Source organism: Oryx dammah, unplaced genomic scaffold, assembly GCF_014754425.2.
Source record: "Oryx dammah isolate SB20612 unplaced genomic scaffold, SCBI_Odam_1.1 HiC_scaffold_8, whole genome shotgun sequence".
Lineage (NCBI taxonomy): Eukaryota > Metazoa > Chordata > Mammalia > Artiodactyla > Bovidae > Oryx > Oryx dammah.
In genome coordinates, this window is record NW_024070192.1 from 28,351,114 (window position 1) to 28,368,786 (window position 17,673).

General features: G+C 54.0%; 2 protein-coding genes and 1 non-coding gene across 6 annotated transcripts; 1 reads left to right on the plus strand and 2 right to left on the minus strand.

Moving 5' to 3' along the window:
* Nucleotides 1-792: 792 nt before the first annotated feature.
* On the minus strand, nucleotides 793-1,718 carry LOC120866632 (basic proline-rich protein-like). The gene is made up of 3 exons (XM_040244431.1): nucleotides 1,239-1,718; nucleotides 949-1,000; nucleotides 793-818 (listed from the first exon to the last, which is right to left on the minus strand). Exons 1-3 carry the CDS (start codon nucleotides 1,716-1,718, stop codon nucleotides 793-795), a joined length of 558 nt encoding a protein of 185 aa, XP_040100365.1.
* On the plus strand, nucleotides 918-16,425 carry ALDH3A2 (aldehyde dehydrogenase 3 family member A2). Of its 4 annotated transcripts, none has more exons than XM_040245865.1 (12): nucleotides 918-936; nucleotides 1,709-1,869; nucleotides 4,042-4,273; nucleotides 4,992-5,077; nucleotides 6,158-6,366; nucleotides 7,332-7,449; nucleotides 9,060-9,201; nucleotides 9,714-9,880; nucleotides 11,184-11,283; nucleotides 12,245-12,480; nucleotides 13,086-13,191; nucleotides 14,905-16,425. In XM_040245865.1, the coding sequence occupies exons 2-11, from the start codon at nucleotides 1,717-1,719 to the stop codon at nucleotides 13,155-13,157; spliced, it is 1,515 nt and encodes a 504-aa protein (XP_040101799.1). In that variant the 5' UTR covers nucleotides 918-936; nucleotides 1,709-1,716; the 3' UTR covers nucleotides 13,158-13,191; nucleotides 14,905-16,425. The 4 variants fall into 4 exon arrangements, with proteins under 4 accessions (XP_040101799.1, XP_040101798.1, XP_040101802.1 ...); XM_040245864.1 differs by lacking the exon at nucleotides 918-936 and adding an exon at nucleotides 1,505-1,581; XM_040245868.1 differs by lacking the exons at nucleotides 918-936; nucleotides 13,086-13,191 and adding an exon at nucleotides 1,505-1,581.
* TRNAC-GCA lies at nucleotides 3,119-3,190 on the minus strand. The gene has a single exon. It is a non-coding gene; the product is annotated as a tRNA-Cys (tRNA).
* Nucleotides 16,426-17,673: the final 1,248 nt, after the last annotated feature.

Here is a 17,673-nt window from a genome sequence, read left to right on the forward strand (position 1 = left end):
CTCCAGCACTGTCCACAAGATTAGATGAGGTCGTGACTGAGGAAAGAGAAGACGCCCGGGGACTGAGTCCTCAGGCACCAGAACTTCAAGAGGCCTGGAAGAAGAGATCTGGCAAAGAAAGACCCAAAGGACTCTGTGAGGGAAAGAAAGGAAAACCAGAAGAACACAAACAAGCAAAGCCAAACTACAAGCAGAACACAAACAGGCAAACAAGTGAAGCCAGCCTCCTGGAGATGGCAGTGATCAGCTGCAGCTGAGTGTGGAGGCAAGTGATCAGTAAACAACCTCTCTCAGAAGACTGCGTTGTTGTCGCTCAGTTGCTAAGTCATGTCTGACTCTGCGAGCCCATGGACTGCAGCACACCGGGCTTCTCTGTCCTTCACTATCTCCAAGAGTTTGCTCAGACTCATGTCCATTGAGAAGGTGATGCCATCCAACCATCTCATTGTCTGTTGTCCCCTTCTCCTCCTGCCCTCAATCTTTCCCAGCATCGAGGTCTTTTCCAAGGAGTTTTCTCATAAAACTAGAAGAGAGGTTTTTTTTCCTGACCAAACCCGAGGGCTGTAGCCCAGGTGGGCAATACACACATGGAGGAAAGCGCTGTGCAGAAGCTCGGTTTTCCGAACAGTTTTGTATATTGTCAGAAGAGCACTCATCAAACAGGAGACACGGACAGGGCCCTTGAAGGTTTCATGGGAGACCCCGCGGCCGGGAGGGAAGCGCATCTCTGGGGAAGCATCAGCGACGCATCCCGGGAAAGGGGCAGACTTCCCCATCCTGAGGCAGAGTCCTTCACCTCCGGGTAACAGGTTCTCTGCCTGAGGAGTCAAAGCACAGGGAAATGATAAGCAATCACGTGACAGGCAGATTAAAGTCCCAGTGAAGTCAGGAAGGAGCCAGAAGGTTCCTCCAACCAGCACAGGTGAGGAGAGTGAGGTGAGCACCCACCGGCAGCGGGCTCTGTCACCGTGGGTGCAGGGGGAGCCGGAGCCCGGGCCCTCTAGGGGAAAGGGGTCAGGGGCTTGGGGAGGCGAAGGGAGACAGAGACTCAGGATGGGAGTGGGGGAGGGAAAGGGGGACAGGGACTCGGGGTGGAGGAGAAGGCGGAGAGGGACAGGGACCTGGGGTGGGGGAAGGGGACAGGGACCTGGGGTGGGGGAGGGAGGGGACAGCGACCGGAGGGTGGAAGCGGCGGAGATCGGCAGGTAAAGGAAGAAGAGATGCCGCAGGGTACTGACTTGCGTGACGAGTCCAAGAGACTCGGTGCCCGGAAGGAGCGGTGCGGGCGGCCAAGCGCTGCCTCCCGAGCCGCTTGGCGCGGGGCCAGGTCTGCGCGGTCTGAACCGCGCGCCCCAGGCGCAGGCGCAGGCGCAGCCGAGGTCCCCCTCCAGCCCCAGCTCCCACGCGTTGTCCTCCCCCGCTCGCCCGCCTAAGGCTGGGGGCGGGGCCCGCACAGTGTCCAGCCTGCGGGGGTCACGTGGGCCGCGCCGGCCAATCGGCGCGCGACTCGGGGCTGAGCGCTGCTGGCTGGGCGTTGGCCGGGCAGTTGGCGTCGGCTGAGTCCGCGCGTCGGGGACTGAGGTGCGGCGTGGGCCGGGAGCCGTGGGCCCGGGACCGGGTGGAGGGCGGGGATGGGGCGGCACCGCCCCGCGGCCCCGCGTCCTGCCCGCCCGCCGCCTACGGCGCCCGATCTCCCCTGTCCCCGCAGGACCGGCCATGGAGCGCGAGGTCCAGCGGGTTCGCGCTGCTTTCGGCTCCGGCCGCTCTCGTCCCTTGACGTTCCGGCGGCGGCAGCTCGAGGCCCTGCGCGCGATGGTGCAGGAGCGCGAGAAGGACATCCTGGCGGCCATCGGTGCGGACCTGAGCAAGGTGCGCCCGGACCTGACCCCACCCTTATCCCCTCTCCCGGGATTAGGTCATTCGAGCAATTTGCGGGCCGGATTACTGTCTTTCAACTTTGTGGGTGCTGGTCGCGCTCGGATTTTCCACCACGACTTTAGGTTTCAGATCTGTGCACCTGCGAGTTAACCGGGACCTGTTAAAGGCAGACGATGCTTCCGTGGGTCGGGTGAGGTTTGGGGGCACTCTGAGAGCCCGAGTTTGTAACAAGCCCCCGGATGATACAACGCTGCCTTTTTCTGGAACCCTGCTTTCAGTAGCAAGGTTTGGGGAGAGTGTTTAGGGTTTAAATACAGTCCCCTGTGTTCTATAATACTGTTGTTACTACTCTTCCCCGCCCCCCCCCCGCTTTATTCTAGGGGTGGCAAAGCTAGAGTAAGGCCTTGCTCTGGCTTTGCGAGGCTCCATCCCTCACTTCCCCCTAAAGATTATTTTGAGGAGTAGAAACATAAGAAGTGTGGACTTCCCTGGTGGCTCAGTGGTAAGGAATCCACCTGCAGTGCAGAAGATCAAGATCCGATCCCTGAGTTGGGAAGGTCCCCTGGAGAAGGAAATGGCAACCCACTCCAGGATTCTTACCTGGGAAATCCCATGGACCGTGGGGTCACAAGAGTCAGAAATGACTTAGTGACTGAACACCACCACCACCACCAGTAGTAACAACAGAACTATAACATTTACTTACCGTGGAGAAGCACCATGTCACAGAAGGTGGATTTAAGTTGTCTGAAGCAAGATGTCTGAATCGTTCCCTCTACCAGCATTTCTGAGTGTGTATCTTAAGGATTATGAAAGAAGTACAGGGCTTCCTTTGTGGCTCAGCTGGTAAAGAATCCACCTGCAGTGTGGGAGACCTGTGTTCGATTCCTGGGTTGGGAAGATCCCCTGGAGAAGGGAAAGGCTAGCCACTCCAGTATTCTGGCCTAGAGAATTCCATGGACAATATAGTCCACGGGGTCGCAAAGAGTCAGACATGACTTTAAAAAAAAAAAAATGAAAGAAGTACAGTAAATTCCTTGCCCTTGAGGGTGTTAAATTTGGTCCAGAAACAAAACATGCCCAAAGTGAAACTACAGTTGTAAGTGAAGTGAAGTGAAGTCGCTCAGTCGTGTCTGACTGTTTGCGACCCCATGGACTGTAGACTACCAGGCTCCTCCGTCCATGGGATTCTCCAGGCAAGAGTACTGGAGTGGGTTGCCATTTCCTTCTCCAGGAGATCTTCCCAACCCAGGGATCGAACCCGGGTCTCCTGCATTGCAGGCAGATGCTTTACCATCTGAGCCACCAGGGAAGACTGGTATAAGGTAGTGTATTAAGGGTGAAATATTAAGATGTGGGTGAAAGCATAATTACTGTGGCTTGTAAAGTGAGATTAGGGCACACTATTATTAATTAAGGACCATTTAAGCCTGGGTTTAAATGTCTTGGATCAGTAAAAATGGATTTAGAGAGACTGACTATATTAGGGAGTTAATGAGTGCATACTATGGGCTTTAGGTGGCACTAGTGGTAAAGAACCTGCCTGCCGGTGCAGTTGACATAAGAGAGGCAAGTTCTATCCCTGGGTCAGGAAGATTCCCCTGGAGCAGGGCATGGCACCCCACTCCAGTGTTCTTCCCTGGAGAATCCCAGGGACGAGGGAACCTGGTGGGCTGCCGCTATGGGGTCGCACAGAGTTGGACACGACCTAAGCGACTTAGCAGCAGCAGTGGTAAAGAACCTGCCTGCCAGTGCAGTTGACATAAGAGAGGCAAGATCTATCCCTGGGTCAGGAAGGTTCCCCTGGAGCAGGGCATGGCAACCCACTCCAGTATTCTTGCCTGGAGAATCCCATGGATAGAGGAACCTGGACGACTGCAGAGTCGGAGACAACTAAAGTGACTTAGCAGGTATGCACTGTGGGCTTGAAGGGCACAGAGAAATCTACACAGCAAACCAGCACATCTGAAAGGTATGCCTAGTCCAGCACTTTGGTTTCTTAGTACATTGCTGTATGGTTTGTGGGATCTTAGTTCCTGGGCCAGGGATTGAACCCATGCCCTCTGCAGTGGAAGAGCAGAGTCCTAACCACTGGACCACCAGGGGATTCCCTTGCTTGAGTATGTCATACCCATGAAAGTTAACTGTATCCTCTTGTGACAGAGCGAATTCAACTCATACAGTCAAGAAGTCATTTCTGTGCTTGGAGAAATTGATCTCATGCTGGAGAAGCTTCCGGAATGGGCTGCTGCTAAACCAGCTCAGAGGAACCTGCTCACCATGCTAGACGAGGCCTATATCCAGCCAGAGCCCCTGGGGGTCGTACTGATTATCGGAGCTTGGAACTACCCCTTTGTCCTCACCATCCAGCCCCTGATAGGAGCCATCGCTGCAGGTCTGGGGTCAGCTTGTGTCCTCGTGTCATTGTTGCACATTAAGGAGGGTGCCTACTTAAATGCATTTGCTGTGGTGGCTTGCCTTAGTGTAAGCCAGCAGTGTATTGAAAAGTCATAGCATTATTCTTGTTTAGTGGGCTTCAGAGGTTTGTGTGGCCACTGCTTTCTGGAGCCCTGGAGAGGGAACCCATGAGGGTGGAGAGGCACACATGAGTCCACAGATTGGGTCAAGAGTCAGACATCCATGTTCCCAGGTGGTTTCAGTCACCACCTCTGGCTCTGGATGAATCAATTGGATTCTGTCTGACTAGATTCTGCATTCAGATAAGAGCTGTGGGAGTCAGGCTCCGTGGCCCACAGCAAGTGCGAAGGGATTAATTTCTCAGTTCTCCAGGATCCAGATCAACAGCTTCATGTTGACAAGGCTCATATTTGTGTAGTAACCCCAGGGCAGACAGGAAAACCCAAGAGTGGGAGTGAGAGCAATGTGGGAATGCTGGAGGCCGCATAGGGAGGCTGATGGGACCTGGAGGGTGAGAATGGAGGCGTTAGCCTATAGGAAGGAGGCAGTGGGGTGACTCTCAGGCCCGTGGTGAACAAGGCCGAGCACAGACGACGGAGTGACGCTTAGCCCGTGCTCCGCACGTTAGCGCCGTCTGGGCAGCTCTTAGTCACTCAGGTACTTGACAATGCTGTCCTGCTTTCTGCTCTGTTTAGGAAATGCTGCGATTATCAAGCCTTCCGAAGTAAGTGAGAATACAGCCAAGCTCTTGGCTAAGCTCCTCCCTCAGTACTTGGACCAGGTGAGAGTGCCCCTCCTTGGCATGCCTGTCTGTCTGTTGGTCATGGGGAACAGGTACCCGCTCTTCCCGCCGCCGCTTGTTTGGTGGTCGGGCCTCCATGCCCCATTTCCCTAAGCCTCCCGCAACTGAGAAGTGACAAGAGAAGTGACGTCCAAGACAAACTGGAATCGTTCAGCTGCTGTGGTTACAGTCTGTTCAGGCCCTCGGCCTTATCAGCACCTCTGCTGCTCAGAGAGCATCCCCTGCTGTGTGGTGTTCTGAGTTGACCCGTTGTGGGATCTGCCGCGATCTTAGGTGTATCCACGTAGTGGGTTGTTTGACGAGGGGCAGGAGCTGAGCCAGGTGCTCCTAGCGAGGTTCAGTTGCTTGAGAGCATGTCCAGGCTTAAATGGACAAGTTTGTGGCCTGAAAACCACAGAAAGAAACGGCCTGCTGACCCGGAGCTGGCCCCTCACTCTGGGTTAAAGCCCTGGCAGTGAAGAATGTCAGAAGCTGTGTAGAAAAAACCATCAGGGGTCTGGTGCAAGGCAGAGAATGTTGTGATTCCGTTTAGCTCTGTGGGGAGGGGGTCCTCAGGGACTGTCAGGGAGGCAGCTATGAGGCCCCCAGCCAGCAGGCATAGGAGCTGGTGGCAATGGGGTAGGGAGCAGCTGGCCCGACTTGGGGACCCTCACTGGGTTTCACACATGTTCAGACTCAGATGTCCCTCAGTCTCTCTGTGGTCTAAGCCCCTGCGCTGAGCTGAGTTCAGGAAGGACGTCCAGGTGGACGTGCCCAGGGCCTGTCCTGTGCTCACCCACAGCAGCTGCGTCCCTGCCACCCTCCCTTCACCCTGCCCCCGGCTCTGCGTGTCCCGGGTGGGATCCCTCTTCTCCTTTGTGGCCTTGTGAGGCTGAGGTAGAAATGCTGGTCTCTCTGGCCAGTTCTGCCGCAGGTCGAGATTCTCAGGTGCCATCGGACTCTCCCACCCATCCTTACCAGGGCCGGTCTCCACCTTTTCCTGGTTTTATGGACAGTTAGGTGTTTACATTGGACGACAGGATGAAGTCAGTGATATTCGCGTCTGTCTCTTTCCTTCAGGATCTATACGCCGTCGTCAATGGTGGTGTCGAGGAGACCACGGAGCTTCTGAAGCAGCGATTTGACCACATTCTCTACACGGGAAACACCGCTGTTGGAAAAATCGTCATGCAGGCTGCTGCCAAGCATCTGACCCCTGTGACCCTTGAACTGGGAGGAAAGAGCCCATGCTACGTGGACCGAGACTGTGACTTGGATGTCGCCTGCCGGTGAGACTGGCTCTCTGGTTTCCTGGATTTTCCCAGCTCAGCTGAGAGCCTGCTGGCGTGTCCCCTGTGCCTCTTGGCTCCAAGAGACTTGCTGAGTCTTGGGGGTTGATGTCCTCCTGGGTTGGGGCCAAGGGGTAGCGTAGAACTTTCACACACTCCCTCTTAGTGCCACGGCTGGAAGTGGTGAATACGAAGCCTTGACATCACACGGCCGTCCTTAGGAATGAAAAACAAGTTCTTTCTGTTCTTAACATAATAGATCAGGCAGGAAATCTTTCTGTCCCACTGGTAGCTGATCCAGAAAGTACAGTAGATAATCCAAAGTCTTTAGACTTCCTGTGCTGATCTCCTAAGTTCGTTTATTGATAACCGATACTGCTCATCTTTTAACTGAGAAGAGCATCTTGCATCTGAGAACTAGAAAGTGGAAGGTTTGGAGGTGTCTGTGCTGAATCAGTTTGGCTCACAGCAAGTGCTCAGACCCACCGTTGACAGTGCTAGAGCGGCATGGCTCCCCTCCCCTCAGAGAGGCGGTGGAGAGGGGGTGGGGGCATTGGCTGGGGTTGGGTGGGCTCTGTAGGTGTCTGTCTGCCCGAACAGGAGACCCCAGTGCGTGGATTTCTGTCAGAGCTCAGGCACAGCTTCCCAGAGCCAGGGAACCCCGTCCTCCCAGATGTCCTCCTAGCTGGAGTTGGAGGAGGGAGGGGGTGTCAGGAAACCGTACTCTGTCCTTTCCTGCTGCAGGCAGGGCCGTCTCTGCATTTAAAGCACTGTTGTTGATGAGTAGGCACAAAGCCTTCCCTGCTCCTTAGAATATTCTGCATCAACTGAAAGTGCTACAGAGATGGGTCATTAAAACATTGTTCAGTCAAGATTCATGAGTACGTTTGTGAGCATTGTTAGTAAACAGCACAGCATGGGTGGCAGGTGTGGGGACTGAATGCAGCTGCTGGTGCTTTTCCCAGACGCATCGCCTGGGGCAAGTTCATGAACTGCGGTCAGACCTGCATTGCCCCTGACTACGTGCTCTGTGAGCCATCCCTCCAGGACCTGATCGTACGGAAGGTGCAGGAGGCGGTGAAGGTGCGTGTTTACCACCTCTGGTTGCTCTGGCTGCCTCAGGGTGCAGGGTGAGGTTGGCTGTTTGTGGGCAGCAGCTCCCCATCCCCTCCCACCTTGAACATTCCAGTAGCAACTGTGACTGAACTTCCTGGCTAATGAGAAAACATTTTTGGAGAACATTTGCTGAGAGCAAGGTGAGGCTGGTGGTATGCACACCAGAAACTGTCCAGCTGATTTGTTGATGATAACTCCTTAGGTGCAGCACAGACTTTAGAAAAAACAGTTCAGCTGTGATTCTATGGTCTGGGGAGAAGACTGTCAGGCTTCTGCAGCGCAGTTGAGGACCCCTGACGTGTGGCCACTGCCCGTCAAGGTCATCTGATCTTAAGTGTGTAGGCAGTTTAGCAAAGCCAGCTATTTCGAGGAGTGAGTGAATTAACTACGCTTAACGCAGCCCTCAATCTTTGAGGGTGTTTCAAGTGGCAGTCTAGGGCCGGGATCAAGGAAGGCCCCAGATGAGCCAGGAGAAACGAAGGACTTAGACTGGAGGAAGGAGTGATGGCACTGGGTCATGTCCTGGGTGAAGAAGTTGCTGGAACAACCATGGTTCACTCCCTGGCTGCTGACTGAGCCCTGAGAGGTGGCTCATGGACAATCAGGAGAGACAGTGTGTGCAGTGAGGGGCCGAGGGTCTTGATGTGGATGTAGTGGTGGGACTGTGGCGGGCCCGGACAAAGACAGCATGAGAGGGGCCTTGGCCAGACTCCAGGGAGACACTGCGGCTGGAGAAGTTGTGCTGGAGGTGCATAGTGACAAGCCAGGTTTCCTGGGAGTGACAGTCCTGTCTTCCTGGAGGCGTTTCTCCTCTCACCACCCTGCTTGTCGCCTGAGAGTCACTAGGCTTGATTTAGGAGAAGTTTCCTGTCCTCCCATCCACAGGAGGTCTGGGGTCTCCAGGTGACACTCAGGTGCAGCCGGCACCGACAGCCACTCCACTGGCCTGTGTGGGGACCCGAGACCCTGTGTTTCCACAGGCTGCCTGGGATGTTCTTACCAGCCAGCTTAGGGTTGATGGGGGGAGTGGACAGTGGTCAGGGGAGATGAAGCACGCCTATGGGGCTGACTGTGAGCCATTGAGGTTGGTTTACCCAGACTGTGCTTTGATCTTCTGAGTGGTTTCCCAACTGTCTGTGGCTGGTGGAGGCTCCAGGCCAGGAGGTAGCAGCACAAAGTTCGGCAGACTCTTTCTGCGAAGGGCTGCACAGGCCTTGCTCCAGGCTCTGCAGGCCACCACTCAGCTCCTCGAGGGAGCGGAGCAGCCAGAGTCGACAGGGATGCACATGGGGCCCTGATACGGGGCACAACTTGTAGTACCCACTCTGCGTCCACCCCAGGAAGGACCCACGCTAACCCTAGAAACTGGGAAATGGGAGACGTGTGTGTGTAAACTCCTGCCCTCAGCCTCACAGGGAGCTTAACCTCACTACTGTCGAAGTCCTCGGGGGCTGGGGGGGCGGGGCGTGGGATTCTGTGAGGGTGTAAAGCCAGATCTGGGGACATAAGTGAATTTTATAATTATTAAATTAAAATGTGGGTCTTTGGTGATGACTAGATACTGTTGTTTGACACAGGAATTTTATGGAGAAAATGTAAAAGAATCTCCCGACTACGAGAGGATCGTCAATCTTCGTCATTTTAAGAGGATACAGAGTCTGCTGGAAGGACAGAAGATAGCTTTTGGTGGGGAGACGGATGAGGCCACACGCTACATAGGTAAGGGGACTCACCTGGTCTGTGTCCTCAGAGTCCACGTCATCTCTTCCTGTGTCCTCCCATGTGTCCAGGGCAGGCAGAGCCTGAGCCAAGGCCCAGGGGATGCTACCACTTTATGACATTCTCTAACCTCACTCAGTTGTAGTCAAGGTCAGAGAGATCAGGGCAGGAACGCACTTGAGTTAAGAAGTGGTGCTGGTCTGGTCCTTGGAGGGACCAGACCATCTGTGCTCCCAAGAAGGCCTGTCCAGGGAAGGACACAGGTGTGCAGTGCTAAACACGGTTAGGTAAACACAGGATTTACTCCAGCCTGCCTACCCCCTTGCTGGCACAAGGATCCCTGATGCACATGCCTGGAGACATTGAGTATTTGCACAGTTCACCCATGCACTTGGGGCTTGTCTCATGAGGAGACACTTGGCTGGGCGGGGGAGCCCTGAGCGCAGCGTGCAGTGAGAGTTGGATGTTTCTGGCTCAGCTGCAGCCTTTTCACCTTTGGTTTTCTTTTTCAGCCCCAACAATACTCACTGATGTGGATCCTGACACCAAGGTGATGCAGGAAGAAATTTTTGGACCAATTCTTCCAATAGTGCCTGTGAAGAATGCAGATGAAGCCATACAGTTCATAAATGAACGCGAAAAGCCCCTGGCTTTCTACGTGTTTTCTCACAACAGTAAGGTAATCTTCACAGCACATGGCGTGCTGTCGTATGTTGAACCTTCTCTGCTCTAAAGCCGACGGGGATTATTACGCCTGAGTCCCCAGGGAAGCTGTTCTCAGAGCTGGCCGTCTCTTTCTTAGGTAATGAGGCCCTGGGGTTATCACTGTGACCTTCCCCTCACTCCCTGGGGTCAGAGCTCCATCTTCGGAGTGACTGTCACAAGTCTGTTGACTCACAAACACCTCCCGTCTAATTGGGAGACTTCCAGGCGCCAGTGTTAGCAGCTCTCCTGAGGCAGGCGGGGCCGTGGAGTGGACTGGGGCAGGTCTCTGGCACTGCCGAGGGAGCTGCTGGGAAACTATGGACTTGGGTTTTTCCAGTGATGCAACCTTGTGGTTGGAGCAGTTTCACAGTCCTAGTCAGGCTGGCCACCCACGCCTTGTCACCCCAGGCCTGGCAGCCCTGCCACCACTCTAGAGCCTCTCCATCCACACCTCCAAGGTGACTGGCTGCTAAGGGACAGTAGCCTCAAGGTGGGCCAGTAGGCCAGGAGCCTCTGAGGAAAAGGGAAAACTCGGAGGAGAATGTGCAGCCAGGTCAGGCCGAGGAATCCCCAGAGTAGGTATCCCCTGTGGAGCCTCTGCCCGGCCGTGCAGGTGGTCATGGGGCCACTTCCAGAGCTGGCCAAACTGTTGAGGGGCTGATCTCTGTCCACCATCTAGGGAGACCGGGTGTGCAGGGCTCAGCAAGGGTCAGGTTAGCAGCACACAATAGTCTACAGCTGAAATGATCACAGGCAGTGGAGGACAGAGCGGAAGCTGAGGTCTGTGGCCTGGGCGGAGGGTGGCAGGTCAGGCTCTGTCCCGTGGTCAGTGATGACCTTCGGTACGGAGGACTGGGCTGGTCGGCACCAGGGAGGCAACGTTTATCAGTCAAGCGTCACTGCCCATTTGGGTCCTAGGTGAGCCAACCAGCGATCTCCTTCAAAAGTAGGACATTTGAATGTTTTTTGCGTCTCATAGAAATGAAATATCTGTAAATCACAGGCTGTAAAGTAGACCGGAAAGAAGAAACAGTAACAGTTCTTAAGACCTGGAATAGATCCTGAATGGTCCCTGATAAGAGAGGCCCTGGCTGCGGGTTCAAGGGTCGAACACTGGTTTGACGGGTGTTCAACCACTTCTGCTTTGCTTCCCCGGAGGACTCAACGTGCAGCTGAGAGCTGACCTCTACTGTGCTGACTCATGGGGTCTGACCTCGAGGAGGACGTGTGTCCTGGGCCAGCCGCAGCTGACCCGGGGCCTCTGCTCTTGCCCTCAGCTCATCAAGCGGATGATCGACGGGACGTCCAGCGGCGGTGTCACAGGCAATGACGTCATCATGCACTTCATGCTCAGCTCTTTGCCCTTTGGAGGCGTGGGTGAGGCCCCTCCCAGCTGCTGCCCAGAGTCTCCTTCTGGCCCGTCCCCACCCTCCGCCCTCAGGGCTGCTTCCCAGTCTGTAATGGTTTACAGTTTGCTGCTTCCCTGGTTTGCAGTTCTTCATCAGATGCAGGGCATGTCTTGGGCTAAGAATCAGGTCTCAGGTGAACTGAGGCTTGCCCTCTGTCCTTTATGAATGAGGTGGTGAGGGACAGGCCATGGGCAGGTGAGGGATGGGCCCGTGGACAGGCAGGGGATGGGGCCATGGGCAGGGCAGACAGCAGCCGAGGACCTGGATGTCCACTTGCATTTTTAGGGAAAAGGCACAAAAACAGAATACTGTGGAAAGTTGTGAGGGAAAATGCAATGACCTCCCAGACATAAACACTTACTATTTTGTAATTTAGGCTTTTTCTTTAAAAGGCACACCTTTTGATAGATCTCACAGAATCTCCCTGCAGCTTCAGCTTCACCCAAATCATGCCCTGGGCCCTGGTTACCCTAGCCACACACGTGTCTGCCTGGCTTACGTGACCGAGCAGACAAATGAGCACAGGCCCGGAGCACAGCTCTGAGAGGGCAGAGGTGTCCACCAGCTTGTTAGCACCACCACGTGACCTCCCGAGAGCCTGGAGGAAGCGCAGCTCAGTCCCGGGCTCCCAGAGTCAGACCCTCAGGGCCACACTAAGGCCCTACCTGCCCTGTTCCCTCTCAGAAGTGGGGTTGTGGTAGAGTGAGCTTGTCCCAAGAGCACCCTGAGCATGTCCTGGGCCGGGTCCACTGTGCGGGTGCCACTGGGAGGACCTGGAACAAGGCGCTCCCCCCATGCCGATGGGCAGGGTGCCCAGGACCTCCTGGAACAAGGCCCCCTGCTGCCAGGCTGGTGGGCAGGGGGCCTGCCTGTGCGCAGGAGGAGCTCCATTACCTACAGCGGCTTGTCTCATCTGCCCTTGACTTCAGGGTCCAGCGGGATGGGCGCGTATCACGGAAAACACAGTTTCGATACTTTTTCCCATCAACGTCCCTGTTTATTAAAAACTCTCAAGCGGGAAGGCGCGAACCAACTCCGGTACCCTCCCAACAGCCAGTCGAAGGTGGACTGGGCGAAATTTTTCTTGTTGAAGCGGTTCAACAAAGGGAGACTCGGCCTCCTGCTGCTCACTCTTCTGGGCGTCCTGGCCGCCGTGCTCATCAAGGTGGGTCCCCAGTGGCTGCCTGGGGTGGCTCTGTCTTGGGAGCGCCTCCGATCTTATTAAATCAGTGCTGTCTCATCCTGTTAACATTCAGCCTAAAACTAAGGGCTAGGGAGCTATGGCCTGCGGGCAGCCCCTGATTCTCTGAGCATCTCTGGCTGCTTCTGGGCTCCAGCGGCAGAGACTGTCCAGTCCACAGGCCTGTCCTCACAGGAGCCACGTGCTGCCTCTGGTCTGAGGTTAAAGCCCTGGAGAGCTCGCTTGCAGAAGCTGAGCTGCCTAACCCTTGATCCTCTCACTGTTGGTGCCTTGGGGCCAGCTTGTTCCTGGACGTGCATGGACCCGGCGTGTGGAGGTGGAGGACAGTCCTCTGGTGGCAGGCTGCTGGTGGAGGCAGCTTGGCCATGAGGCTGACCACAGCGTGTGTCTCTGGTGATTGGTCATCGCAGACGTGGCCGTGCTAGGAGAGCCAGTGCCAGGCAGCTTCCCGGGGCAAAGCCAGATTTAACGGGAACAGCTGCGTTCGTGTCCGTGTTTGGTTTGTGTTGAGAGGGTGTTGGTAGAGCTGGAGACACCAGCTGCATCTGAATTCATTTGGGTTTCCTCAGAGGTACCAGGCTGTGCTGAGGACAAAGGCCCTGTTGCTTTTTCTGGCAGTTCACAGACATGCCATCCCGTGAGCCGGTCTCAGAACCCACTCTGTGTTGAGAGGAGGTAGGGCCGTCTCTTCCTTTCTGTAACTCCGGCCAGCGTGGGGTGTGCGCTCTTCCGATCACATGTTTTTCTACACTCAGAGGCTCATGTGTTACCAGAAAATGTGCAATTTATTTGTCTCCAGGCACTTTGGACTTTAGCCTGAAGCAGCAGAGTGTTAAACCTGACAGCCACGGTTCAGTCCAGGGCCGGACTCTAGAGGGTCGGGACGAAGCAGCCATCGCTCCCAGAAAGCCAAAGCCACATGCGCTCAGCGGCCCCAAGGATGTGCCCATGGAGCCACTCAGATCTAGCTTCAGAGTCTGAGCAGCATCTCATAAAAAGCTCAAAGTCACTTTTTGTTTCGTTTTTGAGTTGTTTTTCTTAAAGTTTAACTTCAGCACTTACGTGGCAGACCTGGTGAATGAGAGATTGCTGTGGGCCGCCGTGCTGCTCTTCTGCCCCTTGCTAAGGCCGGTGGCCCTGTTTGGTCTCCGGTCCCTGTCTGCCTGTCCTTTCCCAAGTCGTGGGTCCCCAGCCTGACCAGTACCTCCTTGTTTGCGATGGAGTCGCTCAGCCTGGTGGAGAATCCGGAGGTGCAAGCAAACTGATCCCCACAGGCATGCCCCCTCTTAGGGGGCAGTGCCCCCTGCCAGATGGGCTGGCAGCGCCGCACAAAGTTCCCAAAAGGGTTTGGCAGGCAAGCCTTTGTCTGGTAGGCTCTAGAGATGCATCAGTGTTGTAAAAATGTCTATTTAGCTGGGCCTGGAGATTGATTTAATTATGGCTTTGGGTGAGGCCTCTTCTGAGCCTTCAGGGTACGGGCAGCCCCGCCTCTTGCTGTCCTCACTGGGAACCGAGGTGTTCCAGTTGTTTTGGATCCTGTGTGAGACTGGGTAAAGATTTGGGGGCTCTTCTCTCTTTGCTGCTTCTCTACGCTTATACCCTTTTTATAAAATCATCTTTTATTTTCAGCAAAGGATTCTGTGCCTAAATTGGCCATTTTCTTGAGGAATATTTGTTGGTGATCACTGCAAACATTTTTCTGAAATTGCTTTTTTGCACTTCGTAGCTCTGATTGATTCTAATAATTCAGATTCTAATAATTACTAGGATTAGAATGCATTTGGAGCATTTTAAAATGGGAAACGGAAAGCCACAGTTATTAGTCTAAGGGGAGCACATTAGAATCTCAGGGTGGGGGCATTTTCCACATCCTTTTTACACAGGGTTCCAGTAAAGGTTAGCCTAAGCTACGGAAGGCATTGCAGGGGTTTTTAAAAGCTGAGGAAAATAAAAGGCTAAAATCAATCGATGTCATCAGGATCTTGAGGGTTAAATGCATCGTTTGAACTCTGTGGCTGTGCTTCTTTAAGCCTCAGTGGGTGTTGATGAAATTACTCAGTCTCTGGAATTTGAGAAGCAGAATTGCTCACCAGTTTTCAGAGTTCACGTGGACAGTCCACTTCCTTCTTACAACTTACGTCTTTGCTCGTTGTCGTGTCTCCTCCATGTCGGACAGAGTACCGCCTCCAATACCACCATCCTGTTGTCGTTTGGGAGGGAGAGCATGACCTGTCGTCCTTAGGCACCTGTGGGCCCTGCTGTCACTGGAGGAGAGATTTCCAGGATGGGAGGTGCTGGTCGGGGTTCTGACCCTGGGCCCATGTTGCAGGGCTGAGGGGTCATAAACTGGCTGTAACCTGGATCCCTTCCCCCCCCTCCCCCGCACAGGGCGGATACTACTGATGGACCCTAGCCACCTCCTCATCGTCTCTGCTGAATTATTATTCTGCTCAGTGGCTAACCAACCAATCATTTTTAAATCGTACCAGAACGTTTTAAGAAGATATGCAAACGCACCATCCTCGCCATTCACCATTAATAAAACTCACTGCTTCAGCCAAAGTCCCCCACTTGCCTCCCCACCCCAGCCCCCTAGGACTGAGCACGCTCACTCGGAGAACTTGCGTCCCTAGAGCTCTGGACAGGGACAGGGAGCGCACTGGGTGAGCCCACATTCCCAGACCTGCTCAGTGACTCTTTACCAGGGACATGGGGCTTGCCACCCCCACCCCCACCTTCAGGCAGCACCCCCTGAAGCCTTCCAGAGACTGCCCTGCACATGTTTCCAGGTCTCAGTCTAGAGAGGTGAGGCGAGATCTCCCAGAGTCCTCGGGGTTTGGAGCACTAGAACTGGGGTGTGGGGGTGGGTCCCGGTCCCTGATCCTGGGACCAGAAGACAGCTCCAGGAGGCAGCCCTCCTTTCTCACCACTCTCTGTCCTGTCCTGAGCTCGGCTTGTGATGTCCACACATGGTAAATCCTTGGGCTCCTGGAAGGCAGCTGCTAGTTTGGTGCAAGAATCATCTGTCATTCGTAGACTTTGTGCGTCTTACAAAGCCACTGGCCTGTTTCACTGCTGTCGTCATGGTACTCAGACGATACCCACCCTTGATCAGAGGCTGCACATGGCAAGTCAGTGGCTCTTGAGGGATGAATCTTCAAGTTTCGTGCTTCTGTACCATGAGGCGAGTAAGCATCCCCTTGGCCTCCCTTGTGGCTCAGCTGGTAAAGAATCCGCCTGCAATGTGGGAGACCTGGGTTGGGAAGATCCCCTGGAGAAGGGAATGGCTACCCACTCCAGAATTCTGGCCTGGAGAATTCCATGGTCTTTATAGTCCATGGGGTCACAAAGAGTCGGACACAACTGATCGACTTTCACTTTTGGAAACCTGCGAGGGGCACTGCTGTACAGATTCTGTCCAGAACTTAACGTGGGGAAGAGTTTCTGTCCTGGACAAGAGGTCTTGGGCGTTCACGACTTTCAGCCTGTGAGCCCCAGGGGCTGGTGAGGGGCATCTGGAAGAGGGCTCTCCATGACCAGGACAGCAGCCAGTCCACTGAAGGGGACCTCCCAAGCACAGTTGGGACCAGACCCAGCACTTCAGCTAAACAGAAAGTCTCAAGAAGAGCCCTGGGGGTCCTCCCTGCCCCCACACTCAATGAGAGAATGTACCTCACTTCACAGCACCTGTGATCCACCATTGAATGAACCTGCTTTGGCTGACTGCAGAGCGTTACGCCTTCATTACAGAACATGGGGATCACCAACCAATCACTAGGCTGGCTTAGGACATACCTGCTTACACTGGGGCTTTCTCAGAATAATCAGCCATAAAATATCTCAGACAATGGAGTTTTCATTTGGTATATTGTGCATTTTACTTTCTAATTAAAATTATTTGCTTGTCTACTGGTATATTCTGCTTCAAAGTAGATACATTATATTTGATGAAATTGGCATGAATTTTAATAACGTTAGTTTTCAGATAGGCCCTGATGAAGACAATTGTTTAAACATAAGTTTTCTCCAACTAGAAATCCACTTTTTACCTTTATCAAAAGTAGTGTTGATCCACTTAAATTCTTTCTCAATTTCTCAGCCTAGATTTTCTCAAGTTTTACTTTGCCACTTGTGTGTTGTTTTTAAAAACCATCTATATATAGTAAATAGGTTTCTTTCTAACTGTATCTTTACCCATTGCTGACCTAAAACAAGTATAACACGTCTGTAAGCACATTCAGGAGACCCCAGTCCCCTAAGCCTTTGCACAGAAACTGGCTCTGCGTCAGTCCGTCTAGCAGGGGCTTGTGCAGATACGCTGTTTCCCAGACTTGCAGTCCTCTTTCCTCAGTGCCTTGCAGGCTGATGGCTCAGGTGGTAAGGAAAGCTGCCTGCGATGCAGGAGACCCCAGTTTGATCCCTGGGTTTGGAAGATCCCCTAGAAGAGGGTATGACAACTCACTCCAGGATTCTTGCCTGGAAAATCCCATGGACAGAGGAGCCTGGCGGGCTCTGGTCCATGGGATCGCAGAGTCAGACGCTTGGCACTTAACACCTTCCTTTCACTTAAACAACCCTAGGACACAGCACGGCCTTTCTGTTCCATACCTGTTCATTCTGTCTGGGTGCGGAAGCTCACTGAGTCTTCAGGTCACAGATGACACTGGCTCCTACCTCTCTATGGAGTCAAGCATTTGCACGCTGCATCCTTTTCCCTAGTGACCTTGATTAGTGCATCCACTGTGTCTGTGGATCTAACTACCTACATTAAAGGGACTGATGTTGAAAGCCAGGCTGAGCCCCCAGAGCCCCATGTGCAGCCTGGAGCCCGAACATGTCCCCAGTCCCAGGCCTCAAAGCACCCTGGGACTGGGTTAGCCCCCAATTCTGTCCTGAGCGTCCCTGGCCCAGTGATCTAGGCTTCACTGTCTGTCAAAGTGTTGGTCGTGTCCGACTCTTTGCTACCCCAGGGACTGTAACCCACCAGTCTCCTCTGACCATGGAATGCTCCAGACAAGAACACTGGAGTGGGTTGCCATTTCCTTCTCCGGGGGATCTTTCCAACTCAGGGATCAAACCCAGGCCTCCTGCATTGTAAGCAGACTCTTTACTGACTGCCCTTAGTTATATCCTGTGGCTACTACGAGAAAGGCATTT